Source organism: Nerophis lumbriciformis, linkage group LG06, assembly GCF_033978685.3.
Source record: "Nerophis lumbriciformis linkage group LG06, RoL_Nlum_v2.1, whole genome shotgun sequence".
In the NCBI taxonomy this organism is placed as follows: domain Eukaryota; kingdom Metazoa; phylum Chordata; class Actinopteri; order Syngnathiformes; family Syngnathidae; genus Nerophis; species Nerophis lumbriciformis.
Window position 1 is genome coordinate 2,340,188 of NC_084553.2, and position 21,342 is coordinate 2,361,529.

Sequence of the window (21,342 nt, forward strand, 5' to 3'; positions counted from 1 at the left end):
TTTGTTCCGGGAATGAAATTAGTAACTTATTTGATTTTTTTTTTTAAAGAAACAAAACAAGAGCAATAACATCTAAAAATTGTTTTATTTTGATTTTTCATTGACATCAAATGAAATGCCCTAGAAAACCGAGTAGATGTTTGTGTTGTGTGAGTATTCACATTGAACATAAACACCGAAGATGCAGTATTCACATTAACAAACTACTAAGATACAGTATTTACATTGAACATAAACTACTAAGATACAGTATTCACATTAAACAAACTACTAAGATACAGTATTCATATTAAACATAAACTACTAAGATACAGTATTCATATTAAACATAAACTACTAAGATACAGTATTCACATTGAACATAAACTACTAAAATACAGTATTCACATTAAACATAAACTACTAAGATACTGTATTCACATTTAAAAAACTACTAAGATACAGTATTCACATTAAACATAAACTACTAAGATACAGTATTCACATTAAACATAAACTACTAAGATACAGTATTCACATTGAACATAAACTACTAAGATACAGTATTCACATTGAACATAAACTACTAAAATACAGTATTCACATTAAAAAAACTACTAAGATACAGTATTCATATTAAACATAAACAACTAAGATACAGTATTCACATTAAACAAACTACTAAGATACAGTATTCATATTAAACATAAACTACTAAGATACAGTATTCACATTGAACATAAACTACTAAGATACAGTATTCACATTAAACATAAACTACTAAGATACAGTATTCATATTAAACATAAACTACTAAGATACAGTATTCACATTAAAAAACTACTAAGATACAGTATTCACATTAAACATAAACTACTAAGATACAGTATTCACAATGAACATAAACTACTAAAATACAGTATTCACATTAAACATAAACTACTGAGATACAGTATTCACATTTAAAAAAACTACTAAGATACAGTATTCACATTGAACATAAACTACTAAAATACAGTACTCACATTAAACATAAACTACTAATATACAGTATTCACATTAAAAAAACTACTAAGATACAGTATTCACATTAAAAAAACTACTAAGATACAGTATTCACATTAAACATAAACTACTAAGATACAGTATTCACATTGAACATAAACTACTAAATTACAGTATTCATATTAAACATAAACTACTAAGATACAGTATTCACATTAAAAAACTACTAAGATACAGTATTCACATTAAACATAAACTACTAAGATACAGTATTCACATTAAACAAACTACTAAGATACAGTATTCACATTAAACATAAACTACTAAGATACAGTATTCACATTAAACATAAACTATTAAGATACAGTATTCACATTGAACATAAACTACTAAAATACAGTATTCACATTAAACATAAACTACTAAGATACAGTATTCACATTAAAAAAAACTACTAAGATACAGTATTCATATTAAACATAAACAACTAAGATACAGTATTCACATTAAAAAAACTACTAAGATACAGTATTCATATTAAACATAAACTACTAAGATACAGTATTCACATTAAAAAACTACTAAGATACAGTATTCATATTAAACATAAACTACTAAGATACAGTATTCACATTGAACATAAACTACTAAAATACAGTATTCACATTAAAAAACTACTAAGATACAGTATTCACATTAAACATAAACTACTAAGATACAGTATTCACATTGAACATAAACTACTAAGATACAGTATTCACATTAAAAAACTACTAAGATACAGTATTCACATTAAACATAAACTACTAAGATACAGTATTCACATTAAAAAAACTACTAAAATGCAGTATTCACATTAAACATAAACAAAAACATTGAAAAACAAAAACATTTAAATTTGTGTGGTGTCAAAGAGCAATAACATCTAAAAATGGTTTTATTTTTATTTTTCATTGACATCAAATGAAATGCCCTAGAAAACCGAAATGGAGAAACAGACCAAAATTTCATTTGTTTTAATTTTTATATTTTGATATTGGAAGTTGTTGTATTTTTCAAAGTAAAAGCTGTGTTCCTGACTAAAATGTCTTTGGAGCCCTAACAGAAATGCTTTTAGACATCAGACTTAGAAACACACACCACACACGAGTGAAGGCAAACAAATGATACAACACGACAGTACAGTATTTTCTTACAGGCCAGTCCGAGGTCCTGTCTTTAAATCTACTTCAGGTTTACATGACGGACTATAAACACATCACTTTTGGTCTGTTGTTCTGTTTGTGTTGTGTGAGTAGATGTTTGTGTTCTGTGAGTAGATGTTTGTGTTGTGTGAGTAGATGTTTGTGTTGTGTGAGTAGATGTTTGTGTTGTGTGAGTAGATGTTTGTGTTGTGTGAGTAGATGTTTGTGTTGTGTGAGTAGATGTTTCTGTTGTGTGAGTAGATGTTTGTGTCGTGTGAGTAGATGTTTGTGTCGTGTGAGTAGATGTTTGTGTCGTGTGAGTAGATGTTTGTGTCGTGTGAGTAGATGTTTGTGTCGTGTGAGTAGATGTTTGTGTTGTGTGAGTAGATGTTTGTGTTGTGTGAGTAGATGTTTGTGTTGTGTGAGTAGATGTTTGTGTTGTGTGAGTAGATGTTTGTGTTGTGTGAGTAGATGTTTGTGTTGTGTGAGTAGATGTTTGTGTTGTGTGAGTAGATGTTTGTGTTGTGTGGGTAGATGTTTGTGTTGTGTGAGTAGATGTTTGTGTTGTGTGGGTAGATGTTTCTGTTGTGTGAGTAGATGTTTGTGTTGTGTGAGTAGATGTTTGTGTTGTGTGAGTAGATGTTTGTGTTGTGTGAGTAGATGTTTGTGTTGTGTGAGTAGATGTTTGTGTTGTGTGAGTAGATGTTTGTGTTGTGTGAGTAGATGTTTGTGTTGTGTGAGTAGATGTTTGTGTTGTGTGGGTAGATGTTCGTGTTCTGTGAGTAGATGTTTGTGTTGTGTGAGTAGATGTTTGTGTTGTGTGAGTAGATGTTTGTGTTGTGTGAGTAGATGTTTGTGTTGTGTGAGTAGATGTTTGTGTTGTGTGAGTAGATGTTTGTGTTGTGTGAGTAGATGTTTGTGTTGTGTGAGTAGATGTTTGAGTTCTGTGAGTAGATGTTTGTGTTGTGTGAGTAGATGTTTGTGTTGTGTGAGTAGATGTTTGTGTTGTGTGAGTAGATGTTTGTGTTGTGTGAGTATTCACATTGAACATAAACACCGAAGATGCAGTATTCACATTAACAAACTACTAAGATACAGTATTTACATTGAACATAAACTACTAAGATACAGTATTCATATTAAACATAAACTACTAACATACAGTATTCACATTAAAAAAACTACTAAGATGCAGTATTCACATTAAACATAAACTACTAAGATACAGTATTCACATTAAACATAAACTACTAAGATACAGTATTCACATTAAACATAAACTACTAAGATACAGTATTCACATTGAACATAAACTACTAAAATACAGTATTCACATTAAACATAAACTACTAAGATACTGTATTCACATTAAAAAAACTACTAAGATACAGTATTCATATTAAACATAAACTACTAAGATACAGTATTCACATTAAAAAACTACTAGGATACAGTATTCACATTAAACATAAACTACTAAGATACAGTATTCACATTAAACATAAACTACTAAGATACAGTATTCACATTGAACATAAACTATTAAAATACAGTATTCACATTAAAAAAACTACTAAGATACAGTATTCACATTAAAAAAACTACTAAGATACAGTATTCACATTAAACAAACTACTAAGATACAGTATTCACATTGAACATAAACTACTAAAATACAGTATTCACATTAAACATAAACTACTAAGATACAGCATTCACATTAAAAAAACTACTAAGATGCAGTATTCACATTAAACATAAACTACTAAGATACAGTATTCACATTGAACATAAACTACTAAAATACAGTATTCACATTAAACATAAACTACTAAGATACAGTATTCACATTAAACAAAAACTACTAAGATACAGTATTCACATTAAAAAAACTACTAAGATACAGTATTCATATTAAACATAAACTACTAACATACAGTATTCACATTAAAAAACTACTAAGATACAGTATTCATATTAAACATAAACTACTAACATACAGTATTCACATTAAAAAAACTACTAAGATGCAGTATTCACATTAAACATAAACTACTAAGATACAGTATTCACATTAAACATAAACTACTAAGATACAGTATTCACATTAAACATAAACTACTAAGATACAGTATTCACATTGAACATAAACTACTAAAATACAGTATTCACATTAAACATAAACTACTAAGATACTGTATTCACATTAAAAAAACTACTAAGATACAGTATTCATATTAAACATAAACTACTAAGATACAGTATTCACATTAAAAAACTACTAGGATACAGTATTCACATTAAACATAAACTACTAAGATACAGTATTCACATTAAACATAAACTACTAAGATACAGTATTCACATTGAACATAAACTATTAAAATACAGTATTCACATTAAAAAAACTACTAAGATACAGTATTCACATTAAAAAAACTACTAAGATACAGTATTCACATTAAACAAACTACTAAGATACAGTATTCACATTGAACATAAACTACTAAAATACAGTATTCACATTAAACATAAACTACTAAGATACAGCATTCACATTAAAAAAACTACTAAGATGCAGTATTCACATTAAACATAAACTACTAAGATACAGTATTCACATTGAACATAAACTACTAAAATACAGTATTCACATTAAACATAAACTACTAAGATACAGTATTCACATTAAACAAAAACTACTAAGATACAGTATTCACATTAAAAAAACTACTAAGATACAGTATTCATATTAAACATAAACAACTAAGATACAGTATTCACATTAAAAAACTACTAAGATACAGTATTCATATTAAACATAAACTACTAACATACAGTATTCACATTAAAAAAACTACTAAGATGCAGTATTCACATTAAACATAAACTACTAAGATACAGTATTCACATTAAACATAAACTACTAAGATACAGTATTCACATTAAACATAAACTACTAAGATACAGTATTCACATTGAACATAAACTACTAAAATACAGTATTCACATTAAACATAAACTACTAAGATACTGTATTCACATTAAAAAAACTACTAAGATACAGTATTCATATTAAACATAAACTACTAAGATACAGTATTCACATTAAAAAACTACTAGGATACAGTATTCACATTAAACATAAACTACTAAGATACAGTATTCACATTAAACATAAACTACTAAGATACAGTATTCACATTGAACATAAACTATTAAAATACAGTATTCACATTAAAAAAACTACTAAGATACAGTATTCACATTAAACAAACTACTAAGATACCGTATTCACATTAAACAAACTACTAAGACACAGTATTTTGTAATTTGTGAACGTGAATTAATACAAAAAGAATGTAAGTTAATAATACTAACACAGACACTCGTAAAGGTGTTAGCATATTAGCTTATGCTAACGCCGCTCGCGACATTACTTTAGTACGTGCATGAAAACATTCCTCCAGACGTCACACATGGGACGCTTCAGTAAGTAAGAATTGTTTTAGTTATATTGTAAAACATGGAGTGATGAATGAAGAATCCACACCAGTAAAAACGCTATGGACGGATTTACTTCCGGTTCAAGGCTTTAAATCAACAGTGAGCAAACTCTTCCAAAAGATGGCGCCACATCACAGACAACAAGACACCATCTCAGTGTCCCTGCCGGGGTTCTGAACACTTACGTAAATACGTCGACGCCGTTTTTGTGCGTCGGCGCGTCGCATATTTACGTCACTCTACTTTACTGTCATGGCGGAGCGCAAAGCAGACGATGCGAGCGAGGGGAAAAAAGCACGCCAAAAGTCGTCAAAAGTGTGGGAGTATTTCAATAAACGGCCTAATAATGTTGTTGTATGCACACTGTGTCGAGCGGAAATGGCCTATCATAGCAGCACAACGGCTATGAACGAACATTTGAAAAGAAAACACCCGACAGCGTTCTTGCCATCACCATCAACTAGTCAATCGTCCGCGTGCGTATACGTTGTCATTATTACACAAAAACATGAATGTGTCATTTGTATCTGCGTTGTAAATTCATAAACTAAAGCACCGTTTCGCTCTGAGAGGCGCGTTTGGCGTGCCTGTTCAGTGTTTACAAAGACGCGCTCCTCTTTAACGCTAGGGTTAGGGTTGGGTTAGGGTGCAAATACCTTTTACAACATTAACAGTTACATATACTATGTACAAACCAACAATTAACTTTCACTTTAATCATACTATCATTGTTGTGTTATTAAGCAAAATAAGCAATACTTTTACTTTTGTTGAAATGTTTACACTGTACACTTTTTTGTATTGGATGTTTAGCTTTATTTTTGCACATTTTAGCAAATAAGCAATACTTTTACTTTTGTTGAAATGTTTACACTTGTTACAGAATATTTCCGTTTTGCACTTTTTTGTATTGGATGTTTATCTTTATTTTTGCACATTTTAAAGCAAAATAAGCAATACTTTTACTTTTGAAATGCTTATACTATTCCAGAATATTAAGATTTGCACTGGATGTTTACTTTTATATTTGCACATTAAAAAGCAAATAAGCTACTTTTAATTTTGTTAAATGTTAAAAGTTTTAAATGTTTACATTGTTACAGAATATTTTGTCATGTTGTTGTCAATGTTGACTGAGTGGCCATACTTTTTTTTTGGTAAATAAAAGCCATGCCTTTTGAAAAAACTGGCCTACATTTATTTTTTCCTCTTCATTTTAAATTAAAAAAAAATCGGTAAAAGGAAAAATAATCTATAGATTAATCGAAAAAATAATCTATAGATTAACCGATTAATCGAAAAAAATAATCTATAGATTAATCGATAGAAAAATAATCGTTAGCTGCAGCCCTACAAAACATTAAGACCTTCAGCCAAGAAAAATTCTTAAATTAGCCACACCGTTTTATAAGCCACAGGGTTCAAAGCGTAGCAAATGAGTAGCGGCTCGAATGTGGTGGCTGCAGTCCTCCATGGAGTCTGAGGATCCAACCTTCAAAGTATAAAACATGGAAGATCATTTCCATTTGTTGTTGGTCTTCTTGTGTCCTGCAGGCGTCAGTGAGGAACATGGTCCTCCTCCGCAGCAGGAGGAGCCACAGCCCCCCCACATTAAAGAGGAAGAGGAGGAGCACGGCATCAGTCGGGACGGAGAGCCCCTGGAAGGACTGGAGGACTTCTCAGTGGTTGGTGTCCCTGTGAAGGGTGAGGAGGACCATGATGAAGATGAGGTCGAAGGTGAAAGTGAGGAGAAGAGAGAGGCGGAGCCTCCGAGCAGCAGCTCATTTCAACACATGACAACAGAAGCTGATGGAGACCACTCGGCTGCCCTCTCAGATAGCGGACATTCTGCCGACACTGACGACGACGAGTCCAAAGCCGAGCGGACGAGTCGCGCCGACAACGCCCGCTGGAAATGTTCTCAGTGTGACAAAAGTTTTGGCAAGAAGAGCAATCTGAAAAGACACATGAGCTGCCACACCAAAGAAAAGCCATTCATGTGCTCAATTTGCGGGAAAAGGTTCTCTCTGAAATCCAACTTGAAAGCGCATATGAGGAGACACTCTGGCGAGAAACCATTTTCCTGTTCCGTCTGCAACAAATGTTTCAGTGAGAGCTCAATACTGTCCCGTCACAAGAAAACGCACGCTGGAGAGAAACCTTACGCCTGCTCGTTGTGCGGCGTGCGGTTCACTCAAAAGTCATCTTTGACCCAACACACTAAAATTCACACCGGCGAGAAACCATTCACATGTCCGGTGTGCGGTATCGGTTTCGCGCGGAATTCAGACGTGAAGCGACACATGCGAACGCACACTGGCGAGAAACCGTATTCTTGTTCAGTCTGCAACAAATGCTTTTGCGAGAGCTCAGAGTTGGAGCGACACACGAGAACGCACACCGGGGAGAAACCTTACACCTGCTCGTTCTGCGGGCTCGGTTTTGCGCAAAAGTCCCACATGACAGAGCACACGAGGATACACACCGGAGAGAAACCCTACACCTGTTCGTTGTGCGGGAAAGGGTTTGTGCAAAATCACGGCTTGAAAATACACCTGAGAACGCACACTAAAGAAAAACCATTCTGCTGCCCAAGCTGCAACAAAGGCTTCTGTGACAAAGCGACTCTTGTACGACACATGAGAACTCACGCCGCTGAGTGATGACAGATTTCTCTTCCAAGTACCAGCAGGACTTTATTGATCAGAATCTAAGAGCATGTGTTGACACACAAAGTACAAAGTCACGTCACTAGATCATGTTTCCTGGAATCTAATCAGATTATGAATTAGTAAATATTTTCCAAGCTTTGTGGACAATGACTTTGTTTTATTTATTCTAAGTTGTTTGTGTTATTGTACATCTTTGCTATTATTGTGCTAATAAAGTGAAACAATATTCTTCTTGTGTAGCAAATATGTTTATCGTGTACTAAAGCAAACATCGAACATACACGACAGCATTTTATTTTGAAGGCTTGTCATCAAACGTCGTTACCTCCCGGTCCGTGTTCGCTAAGCAGGAAGTCGTGTACGTTGCGCAAATGTTTCAGTGACGTCAATAAAGAAGGTAAACTACGAGACAGCAACACGTGTTCGAAGTTCGAAGTCAACACGTGGTTGTGTTAAAAACTTAAGTACACTTCACAGACAGGAAGTGAGTCAAAGACTAAATTTGACTTTGTTTTGACCCACAAATGACGGAGAAATCCTCTTGTCGAGCCTTCCAAATGACAACTACGTGGAGTGAAAACCTTCAACAGTCGACAGAAGAGAAGGAAAATTGCGATTCTTGACTGATTTTGTTTAAAAGAAGGATGGCGTTAAGTGAGGATCGCAACTTTGTCGATATCATAGCTAGAAGTGGATATATATTCAATGAAGTAGATACGTATATTTCTATATATTTATATGTATTCATGTTTGCTACATTGTGGGCTTTATTTAAAGTGCTTGGTAATAAATGGAGAGTTATTATGGTCTGGTTTGCTAACGTCTTTCAACATTTGACCATATCGTCGAGAATTAAAAAGGACAATAATATGGTCTTTGTCGCCCTCTTGTGGCCAAAGTACTGCACCACAGACGGAAAGGACCAATGCGTGAAACACGTCACGGCGACGACTTTTCGCTGTGATTTTTATTGGACATTTTTTTGGCCTTTTTATACAAGACGTTGCACATTGAAAAAAAAAAGAAAAAAATCATAACTTCCTTTACTTGCAATCAAAGTTTACTTTATTGTCCATTTAAGTGTTATTAATACTTTTTATTTGTGGCAAACCAAAAAAAAAAATATTGGAAATATTTTATAATAAGTACACACTATCAATAAATTAACACCGCTTTAGTGCGTACTGAATTAATCATTTATAAAACATCCTTTGACTTGTTAGTATGCATAAATATAACATTAGTCTAAATACTGTATTTATAAGTGCATGCAAACATGTCATAATATCATGTAGAAACACTGAATACATCATTTATAAAGTCAATTATTGAAACCATTTTATTTATAGATGAGTTTATTAATACGGTAACAAATAAAACATTCAAAACTGCTTATAAACTGCATATTCATTAATGTCAAAACTACGCTTTATGAATTATAAATTAAGTATGTAATCATTCCTAATTTAATGTTCATGTATTATTTTATTATGGCGTACCTATTATATGTATTATTTTATAACAGGTGCACTAATTATTTCATCGGTAAACAGTCTCCGTTTCCGGCCATCTACAACAATAAAATACCCCAGCAATAAAAAGCTTCGCCATACTCTTTACGTGCTTATATGTTTGTGCTAAATACGTCATGTGGTTAAAACAATGACGTGAGGAATAATCTTTCATTGGTGAGATTTAAAAATAATAATAATAAAAAATAAAACGTATATTAGTCGCACTTGTTTTTACGTTGTCAACAAAGTAAAAGTTGAGAAATGAGCAAGTTGTGATTTATTTTCAATAAGGTAAAAAATACTGACATCGTCTTAATCCGCCACGTAGTCACGTGATTTACAAGCTAGGAACCTTCGTGTGATGTCGTGTTGCAGGGGGGAACTAAAAGAGTGTCGGAAAGAAATGTCGACTCCGCCTTCTTGTCGTCTCTTTCACATTGTTGTTGTCTGCACGAAGGAAACATCTGGCAGCTAATATGTGACTTAAAACACTCAACTTTGCTCATATTTCTTTGTGTTTTAATACTTTTTTGTTTAGTTTTCCTGCACTTTAATAACGCTTCTCGTGCTAGCAGCTTAGCTTGCTAGCTGCTAACAAGGCGACAGACCGGAAGTGAGCAACACGTCGCTAATAAAATGTGTCGAGTTTAAAATGTTGAGATTGTTGCTGAAATACTGACTAACTAACTTGAAGAATTACTGACTAACTAACTTGAAGAATTACTGACTAACTAACTTGAAGAATTACTGACTAACTAACTTGAAGAATTACTGACTAACTAACTTGAAGAATTACCGACTAACTAACTTGAAGAATTACTGACTAACTAACTTGAAGAAATATTTGTAGTGCTAGAAAGAACGATAGCAGAATACGATTGATTGATTGATTGATTGATTGATTGAGACTTTTATTAGTAGATTGCACAGTGAAGTACATATTCCCTACAATTGACCACTAAATGGTAACACCACAATAAGTTTTTACACTTCTTTAAGTTGGGGTCCACTTAAATGGATTGATGATACAGATATATACTATCATCATAATACAGATATATACTATCAGATATACTATCATCATAATACAGATATATACTATCATATATACTATCATCATAATACAGATATATACTATCATATATACTATCATCATAATACAGATATATACTATCAGATATATACTATCATCATAATACAGATATATACTATCATCATAATACAGATATATACTATCATATATACTATCATCATAATACAGATATATACTATCATATATACTATCATCATAATACAGATATATACTATCATATATACTATCATCATAATACAGATATATACTATCATATATACTATCATCATAATACAGATATATACTATCATATATACTATCATCATAATACAGATATATACTATCATCATAATACAGATATATACTATCATATATACTATCATCATAATACAGATATATACTATCATATATACTACCATCATGATACAGATATATACTATCAGATATATACTATCATCATGATACAGATATATACTATCATCATAATACAGATATATACTATCATATATATGTAGCAGGTGTATAATATATGTTATGCATTCCACCAAAATTCCCTCATGTTTTATTTAATTGCTCTATTGTTTTCATTGGCACTTTTATTTTGTAATTTTTTCCAGCAAATAGTTCGTTTTGGGAGTATTTGTCATTTTATTTTGAAGTCCTACCTTCTTCCGGTAGTGACGTTGTCGTCCTCACTTGCTGCTGAGACATGCGGTGAGGAGGTGAGTTTTTCTCTGCTCTCGTGTTTTAAAGAGAATGTAACTGTGAAACGAGGTTATAAGTTACTCTTGTGCTGCTAATGTTGCTAACATGTTCATGAACACTTGTTTTGCTCAGAGTTTGAGTGTTTTAGCAAACGTTTTGCCAGTGTACTGTTCGGTAGCACTTTTCACTCACACACAGTGGCTGCGGCACTTCATTGAAGTTTTCCCTCCATTTTAGACTGGTGTGCTGCAGAGTCGTGTGTTAATGCTGCTGCATTATTTCCTGTGTATTTCATACAGGTATGTTTCTGTTGCTCTCAAAACTTTATTCTATTCTTCTGTACTGTTTTGATTCATTGTTTATTTTGCTATTGTATATAATATTTGACGGTGGTATATTAATTTTCAGTGTATTTGTAATTGTGATGTATAGGTTTTGTGACATTTATGAATGTTTTATATAGCATTTCTGGTCATTTAAACTCACTTGCTGCTGAGACATGCTGTGAGGAGACTGGTGTGCTGCAGAGTCGTGTGTTAATGCTGCCGCATTATTTCCTGTGTATTTCATACAGCAATAAATACGCCACCTGTTTCGGCTAAAGGCAACCACCGAGTCCCCTTGTCTTCCAAGCAACACCAGCAATACACAACGCAGACTCGAACCGGCTACATATACTACCATCATGATACAGATATATACTATCAGATATATACTATCATCATGATACAGATATATACTATCATATATACTATCATCATAATACAGATATATACTATCATATATACTATCATCATAATACAGATATATACTATCATCATAATACAGATATATACTACCATCATAATACAGATATATACTATCAGATATATACTATCATCATGATACAGATATATACTATCATATATACTACCATCATAATACAGATATATACTATCATATATACTATCATCATAATACAGATATATACTATCATATATACTATCATCATAATACAGATATATACTATCATATATACTATCATCATAATACAGATATATACTATCATATATATACTATCATCATATATACTATCATAATACAGATATATACTATCAGATATATACTATCATCATAATACAGATATATACTATCATATATACTATCATCATAATACAGATATATACTATCAGATATATACTATCATCATAATACAGATATATACTATCAGATATACTATCATCATAATACAGTCATCACACAAGATCATCACATTGAATTATTTACATTATTGGGGGGGGGGGTTGTTATCATCAGTCATCAACAATTGAGAACAGAGAAATGGATATTGGAACAGTGTAGGTCTGACTTGGTAGAGAGAGAGAGAGAGAGCGAGAGAAAGAGTTAGAGAGAGAGAGAGAGAGAGAGAGAGAGAGAGAAGGAACTTTCTAGAACAAAAGAGGAGAACAAGCGACAACGTAAATTACTGGACGCTCAGGTTTGTTTACTGACTTTATATTTACTAACTTTAAATGTACTAACTTTATATTTACTAACTTTATATTTACTATCTTTATATTTACTAACTTTATATTTACTGACTTTATATTTACTAACTTTATATTTACTGACTTTATATTTACTAACTTTAAATGTACTAACTTTATATTTACTAACTTTATATTTACTATCTTTATATTTACTAACTTTATATTTACTGACTTTATATTTACTAACTTTATATTTACTGACTTTATATTTACTAACTTTATATTTACTGACTTTATATTTACTAACTTTATATTTACTATCTTTATATTTACTAACTTTATATTTACTGACTTTATATTTACTAACTTTATATTTACTAACTTTATATTTACTAACTTTACATTTACTGACTTTACATTTACTGACTTTATATTTACTAACTTTATATTTACTGACTTTATATTTACTGACTTTATATTTACTATCTTTATATTTACTGACTTTATATTTACTAACTTTATATTTACTGACTTTATATTTACTGACTTTATATTTACTATCTTTATATTTACTGACTTTATATTTACTAACTTTATATTTACTAACTTTACATTTACTGACTTTACATTTACTGACTTTATATTTACTAACTTTATATTTACTGACTTTATATTTACTGACTTTATATTTACTAACTTTATATTTACTAACTTTATATTTACTAACTTTATATTTACTAACTTTACATTTACTGACTTTATATTTACTAACTTTATATTTACTAACTTTATATTTACTAACTTTATATTTACTAACTTTACATTTACTGACTTTACATTTACTGACTTTATATTTACTAACTTTATATTTACTGACTTTATATTTACTGACTTTATATTTACTAACTTTATATTTACTAACTTTATATTTACTGACTTTATATTTACTGACTTTATATTTACTAACTTTATATTTACTGACTTTATATTTACTGACTTTATATTTACTAACTTTATATTTACTAACTTTATATTTACTGACTTTACATTTACTGACTTTATATTTACTAACTTTATATTTACTAACTTTATATTTACTAACTTTACATTTACTGACTTTATATTTACTAACTTTATATTTACTAACTTTATATTTACTGACTTTACATTTACTGACTTTATATTTACTAACTTTATATTTACTAACTTTATATTTACTGACTTTATATTTACTGACTTTATATTTACTAACTTTATATTTACTAACTTTATATTTACTGACTTTACATTTACTGACTTTATATTTACTAACTTTATATTTACTAACTTTATATTTACTAACTTTACATTTACTGACTTTATATTTACTAACTTTATATTTACTAACTTTATATTTACTAACTTTACATTTACTGACTTTACATTTACTGACTTTATATTTACTAACTTTATATTTACTGACTTTATATTTACTGACTTTATATTTACTAACTTTATATTTACTAACTTTATATTTACTGACTTTATATTTACTGACTTTATATTTACTAACTTTATATTTACTGACTTTATATTTACTAACTTTATATTTACTGACTTTATATTTACTAACTTTATATTTACTATCTTTATATTTACTAACTTTATATTTACTGACTTTATATTTACTAACTTTATATTTACTGACTTTATATTTACTAACTTTATATTTACTAACTTTATATTTACTAACTTTACATTTACTGACTTTACATTTACTGACTTTATATTTACTGACTTTATATTTACTAACTTTAAATGTACTAACTTTAAATGTACTAACTTTATATTTACTAACTTTATATTTACTGACTTTATATTTACTGACTTTATATTTACTAACTTTATATTTACTAACTTTAAATGTACTAACTTTATACTTACTAACTTTATATTTACTAACTTTATATTTTTCAAGTTAAAAAAAATTCCAGCAATTCATTTTTTTTTTAACCTTTTTTCTGGCGACTCCTCCCACATTTTTCAACCCTCTTCAACCGTCCAAACATTCCTCTTCCTCAGGACAAAAAACAAAGTTGTTTTGATTTGAAAAATTCCAACATTAACCATTTCAACTCAGTCAGAATATTCAAGTCTTTTAACATTTTCCCCAAAAATCCCCAAATTTCCATGAAATTCCCATTGAAACGAATGGGACATTTTTCAAAGTTTCATCCGATTCAAACCGTTCCAACTTCAAAATATACCCATCACCCTTGATCACCCCCTGGGAGGTGAGGGGAGCAGTGGGCAGCAGCGGTGGCCACGCCCGGGAATCATTTTTGGTGATTTAACCCCCAATTCCAAGCCTTGATGCTGAGTGCCAAGCAGGGAGGTAATGGCTCACATTTTTATAGTCTTTGGTATGACTCGGCCGGGGTTTGAACTCACAACCTACCCATCTCAGGGCGGACACTCTAACCACTAGGCCACTGAGTAGATACATCTATGTCTGTATATATATATATATATATATATATATATATATATATATATATATATATATATATATATATATATATATATATATATATATATATATATATATATATATATATATATATATATATATATATATATATATACTTTAAACGCTCACATATCTGTAGATCAACTTCATATTTACCTGTTGACATAAAATGTTCATATTTGTAATGTTTTATGCCATTTTTGTCCAAGAAAACCCGGTTTTTATGGCAGAAAAAAACACAAAATATTCGAAAATCCCCCCCCCACAAAAAAAAATGTTCACAGTAAAATATTTAATGTGAAGTAATTGGTCAATAATTAATTACAACAACTTTGCTTTTAATTAATTCTTATTTTTTGAACAATCACACTTTAAAAAAAAACTGACTAAAGGACTCAGAGATCCATAAGACCTCCACTCATAAAAGGTAAAAATAAGTCATATTTATATTTTGTACTTTCAACGAGATCAACTTCAGACCTATCCCTCGATTATACGTTTTTTCTCGTTACATTACCATACCTGCCAACTACTCCGGTTTTCCCGTAATTAGTACGGTTTTCATCAACCTATTCTGGGTTACGGTTGCAGTGATAAAAAATACAGTTTTTCATTAATTAAAAAAAAAAAAGGGTGAAAACTACGCGAATTGCACCTTGTGCAGACAAGATTTTTCGATCGGACACGGAGGAATTAGCGATGTAAAAGACCACGTTGGGACAAAAAAACACAAGTCTAATGCCGTTGCTAGCGATACAAGTGGAAAACTTTCAACGTTTTTCGTCGCCCAAACAGATTCTTTGGATGTGATAAATGCCGAAGTTTTATTTACGGAAGCAATAATTGAGCATGGACTTCCAATCGCACTGGCTGATCACATGGGACAGTTAAATGTTTGTAATGCAACCTTTAAAAATCATTACGCGGTGATCGCGGTCCCAAAAATAAACTTTTCTTGCATGATAATGTCCAGAAAAACTCACTTTATATTACTATAGAGTCCTTTTAACGAATGAGTTCGATGGTTTATCACAAACCTTAAATGAAAGAAGTCCTTTGTTCTCCTGCACCATGCATGCGCTTTGGCCTTGCTTCGTGTTTGGTGCGCAATCCTGTCGGCTGTATTTCACAGCACGTCTTTGACAACTTGAAGTGGCATAAAACATTTAAAACAAAGGGGTTATAGGAACAATCACTTTCAGTGTTTTATGCCACTTCAAGTTGTCAAAGACGGTATGCTGGTGCCCGACTGCCACAAGTGGAACAAACATTTAAAACAAAGGGGTTATAGGAACAATCACTTTCAGTGTTTTATGCCACTTCAAGTAAACTTATCATAAAGTTACCATATCATTTTTGCAGTATGATCAATCTGATAGAATAAATTTGGATTTTAGCCACAAAAAGGTAATGACACCAATGTTATCTATTGGAATTGTTTAGTACTGTTATACTGTTAAAAGTGTTTATACTATTTATGCTTTCAAGTCCAAGTTGAAGAAATCTTGTTAAATGTTGACAGCATAACTACCAAAATACAGAAGTATGTCCTTAATATTTTTGCAGTGCTATTTCTGTTGAAAAGTTCAAATGATTACATTAGAGATGTGATGTGCCACTTTTCAAGTGTCTGATGGCTTCAATTCATTTTCATTCATTTTTCACATTTTGAATTCTTTTGAAAGGCTTACAAAAAAACTACATTTGAATTGTAATTCCATGCTATTGACAGGACTATTAATTTTAATGAAGTTAGCTTACCATGTTTACAGTATGATAATTGTGATAGAAATGTGAATTTTAGGCACAGAATATTTTTTACAATTGAACAAGGCAGTAGATTATACAAGCTTGGACAGAAAGTTAATAATGACACCAATTTTTTTTTTAATGGAATTGTTTAGTACTGTTTTACCATTTGTTTACTGTAAAAAGTGTTTATACTTTCAATGAACAAATTGAAGTCTTGTGAAAGGTTGACAGGATAACTGGCATTAACTGTCAAAATAATTTCAAACTATTGAAGTTAGCTTACAGAATAAACATGTCAATCAACCCATATGATTTTTGCTGTAATATTTTTGTTTTGAAAAGTCACTGTGACTGATAGAAAAGTGATGGTTTTAGCAACATTTTAACCTGTCTGAATGCTAATAATCATTTTGCGTCGGGGGGCGAAGCCCTGAACCCTCCACCAGGACTTTGTCCTGGCTACTAGGTTTTTCTGATTTCAAAAGTTGGCAGGTATGCATTACACACTCTTTTATTCCACTTTTTAAAGTAGGTTTTTTTCATTGTATTTTTAAAATGTGCCACAGGCCTTTAACAATGTAGCTGCAAATGGCACTTTGAAGCCCTCTGGTGGACATCATTGTTATTGCAAGATGTATTTCACCAAAGCATATGTTTCCTCTCAGTTGGTGTTTCTTCCTGCTTTCCTCTGTTTTGTTTTTTTTCTGCCACTGTTGTTGTTGAACACCGAATAATTATTCCTCATTGTTCACATGAAGAGTCAGGATTAAACTGCCTTTCAGTTTTATGCTCCAAAAATCCCGAATAGCCTGAAAACACTTGCATTTAATTGTCAATATGACAACTGAAAATATTGCATCAACAACATTTGATTGATTTTAGTTTTAATTAATTCTGATTGTTTTAATGATTTTAATTTGAAATATTTGTTTTTCTATTTTAGCCTTTTTCTTTCATTTGAATTGCCTTGTCTATAAATAAACTTGCCTGGCCTATTTGACGTCATAGGTCGAGGGTGTAATGACGCCTCCACACCCGAGAGGGCAGCAATGTGCCTGGAAGGCGGTAGTTGCGTAACACCGGAAGTAACTCTTTCCGTCGCGCTAGCTCAGCTTGCTAGCTGCTAACAAAGAGACAAACGGAAGTGATGAACACGTCGCTAAAGTCTTGTTATTGTGTGAAAATGTGTCAAGTAGAAGCGCTGAGAATGTTGGCGAATTAAAGAGTAGATGTTTGCAGTGCTAGAAAGAACGCTAGCTTTCTCGGAACGAGGACTTTGTGGACGAGAAGAGGAGAAGGAAGGTCAAGAAAAGAAAGATCAAGAAAAGGTTTGTTTACTTTTTGACTCTCACATGTTTACTGACGTCATATTCAAACAAGTAGTGCTTTACTTCCCAAAGTCAGTAGCTACGTCTTATCCTCCGATTTCAGGTCAACGTTTGTGTTAGACTTTGTATTACTTCCAGCTGCAATGACACTACACCCAGCTGCGGGAAAAAAAACATTTAAGGTTGGCGTTACGTTTTTTTTCCCAGGCGGGCAAACTTTTTCAACCTACAATTTATTTGCTTCTCGCTGAACAATGGCTCTGTGACCACGGCCCTAGGGGAATTGCATATTTCACAATAAAATGCATACAGTACTGTTAACTTGATGAAGTAGCCTTTAAAGGGGAACTGCATTTTTGGGGGGAATCTTCTTTATGTAAGACAAGAACACATGTTTTTATTTTTTAATGCATTTTAACTTGTAACCAAACGAAAATGAAAGCCAGCTAACAATGTAGGCAATTGGAGTCGCACTATTCCGCCAATAAAATACTTTTAAAAACCTCCATTAATGTTAAATATGCACGCTGTTAGTATATATGTAATTTAATAACATTCATAATAACATGTAATATATACATGATGTAAGTATATATGTAGTATCTAATAACATGTAATATATACATGATGTAAGTATATATGTAGTATCTAATAACATTCATAATAACATGTAATATATACATGATGTAAGTATATATGTAGTATCTAATAACATTCATAATAACATGTAATATATACATGATGTAAGTATATATGTAGTATCTAATAACATTCATAATAACATGTAATATATACATGATGTAAGTATATATGTAGTATCTAATAACATTCATAATAACATGTAATATATACATGATGTAAGTATATATGTCATGTAGTAACATTCATAATAACATGTAATAGAATCAGAATCAGAATCAGCTTTATTGTCATTACGCAAGGTAACGAGATTGAGGCCATTCCATACAGTGCGATGTGTGCATGCTAGAAAAACAATGTGCAAATATATAAAAATTTAAAAAATGTAGAAGTGCAATGAATATGGTGTGAAATGAATATATACATGAAAAAAACAAAACAAAAACAGGGTGGTTGGTGGAATGGGTTATTGCACCGAAGAGAAGGCAGTTATGAGGGACAATGGGGCAGTCCGTTCAGGATGGTTATGGCCCTGGGGAAGAAGCTGTTCTTTAGCCTGTTTGTTTTGGTTTTAATGCACCTGTAGCGCTTCCCAGAGGGCAGCAGGTGGAACAGGTCAGAGCCAGGGTGGGTGCTGTCCTTGATGATGGCACTGGCTCTGTTGAGGCAGCGGGAGGTGTAGATGTCCGTCAGAGAGGGGAGAGGGCGGCCGATGATCTTCTGAGCCGTCTTGACCACTCTTTGCAGCCTCTCCCTGTCTGCTGCAGTGCAGCTGCCGTACCATACCGTAATACAGTAGGTCAGCAGGCTCTCGATGGACGAGCGGTAGAAGGTCAGCAGCAGGTCAGGCTTCAGGTTGTACTTCCCGAGGACTCTAAGGAAGTGTAGCCGCTGCTGAGCCTTCTTGATGATTGATGTGGTGTTGACTGTCCAGGAGAAGTCATTAGAGATGTGGACTCCAAGGTACCTGAAGGTGTGGACCCTCTCTACACGCTCGCCGTTGATGTAGAGGGGGGCAGGGTCGGTGCTGCTCCTCCTGAAGTCGACGATGATCTCTCTGGTCTTGCTGGTGTTGAGAGCGAGGTTGTTCTCCGAAGACCAGGCCGTCAGCTTCAGGACCTCCTCTCTGTAGGCAGCCTCGTCACCCCTGGAGATGAGCCCGACCACTGTGGTATCGTCGGCGAACTTGACGGTAAGGTTGTCACTGTGGGCCGGACTGCAGTCATGGGTGTAAAGGCAGTAGAGGAGGGGGCTCAGCACACAGCCCTGTGGGGAGCCGATGCTCAGCGTGCGGGAGGATGAAAGGTGCGGGCCAAGTCTCACATTCTGGGGTCGGTCCGTTAGGAAGTCCCTTATCCAGGCGTTTGTGAGAGGGGGGAGGCCAAGAGTGTCCAGTTTATTGCAGAGTCTGTCCGGGATTATTGTATTGAAGGCAGAGCTATAGTCCACAGAGAGCATCCGGACGTAGCTCTGCTGCTGCTCCAGGTGGTTCAGAGCAGAGTGGAGAGCAACAGCGATGGCGTCCTCTGTGGACCTGTTCGCCCGGTATGCGAACTGGTGGGGGTCGAAGTCTGGAGGGATATGGTCCTTGATGTGCTGGAGAACAAGTCGCTCGAAGCACTTCATGATTACCGGAGTGAGGGCCACTGGTCGGTAATCCTTCAGGCTGGTGATGGGAGACTTCTTCGGCACCGGGATTATTGTAGATGACTTCAGGCAGGATGGGATGACTGCCTGAGCCAGGGAGAGGTTGAAGATCCTGGTGAGGGGGGGAGCGAGCTGGTGGGCGCACGTCCTGAGCACCTTTCCAGGTACTCCGTCTGGTCCGGTAGCCTTCCTGGGGTTCACAGCCAGGAGCACTCGTCTGACACTGTGCTCCTGTACAGTGAGTGGAGTGGCGCCGGAGCCCGGTGGGGGCGGGGGCAGGGCTGGAGCAGATGAGTGTCGCTGGGGGGTTTCGAAACGGGCAAAGAAACAGTTAAGCTCCTCTGCCAGTGTCGCACTCTG

The 21,342-nt window shown here is 33.2% G+C and overlaps 1 protein-coding gene across 1 annotated transcript in view; it reads left to right on the forward strand.

Moving 5' to 3' along the window:
- Window positions 1-21,342, forward strand: part of LOC133608388 (uncharacterized) — a 44,115-nt gene that overhangs the window by 10,650 nt on the left and 12,123 nt on the right. The window contains exon 2 of the mRNA XM_061963589.2: window positions 7,230-8,334. Coding sequence (XP_061819573.2) covers window positions 7,230-8,334 — 1,105 coding nt within the window. The remainder of the gene's footprint in view (window positions 1-7,229; window positions 8,335-21,342) is intronic.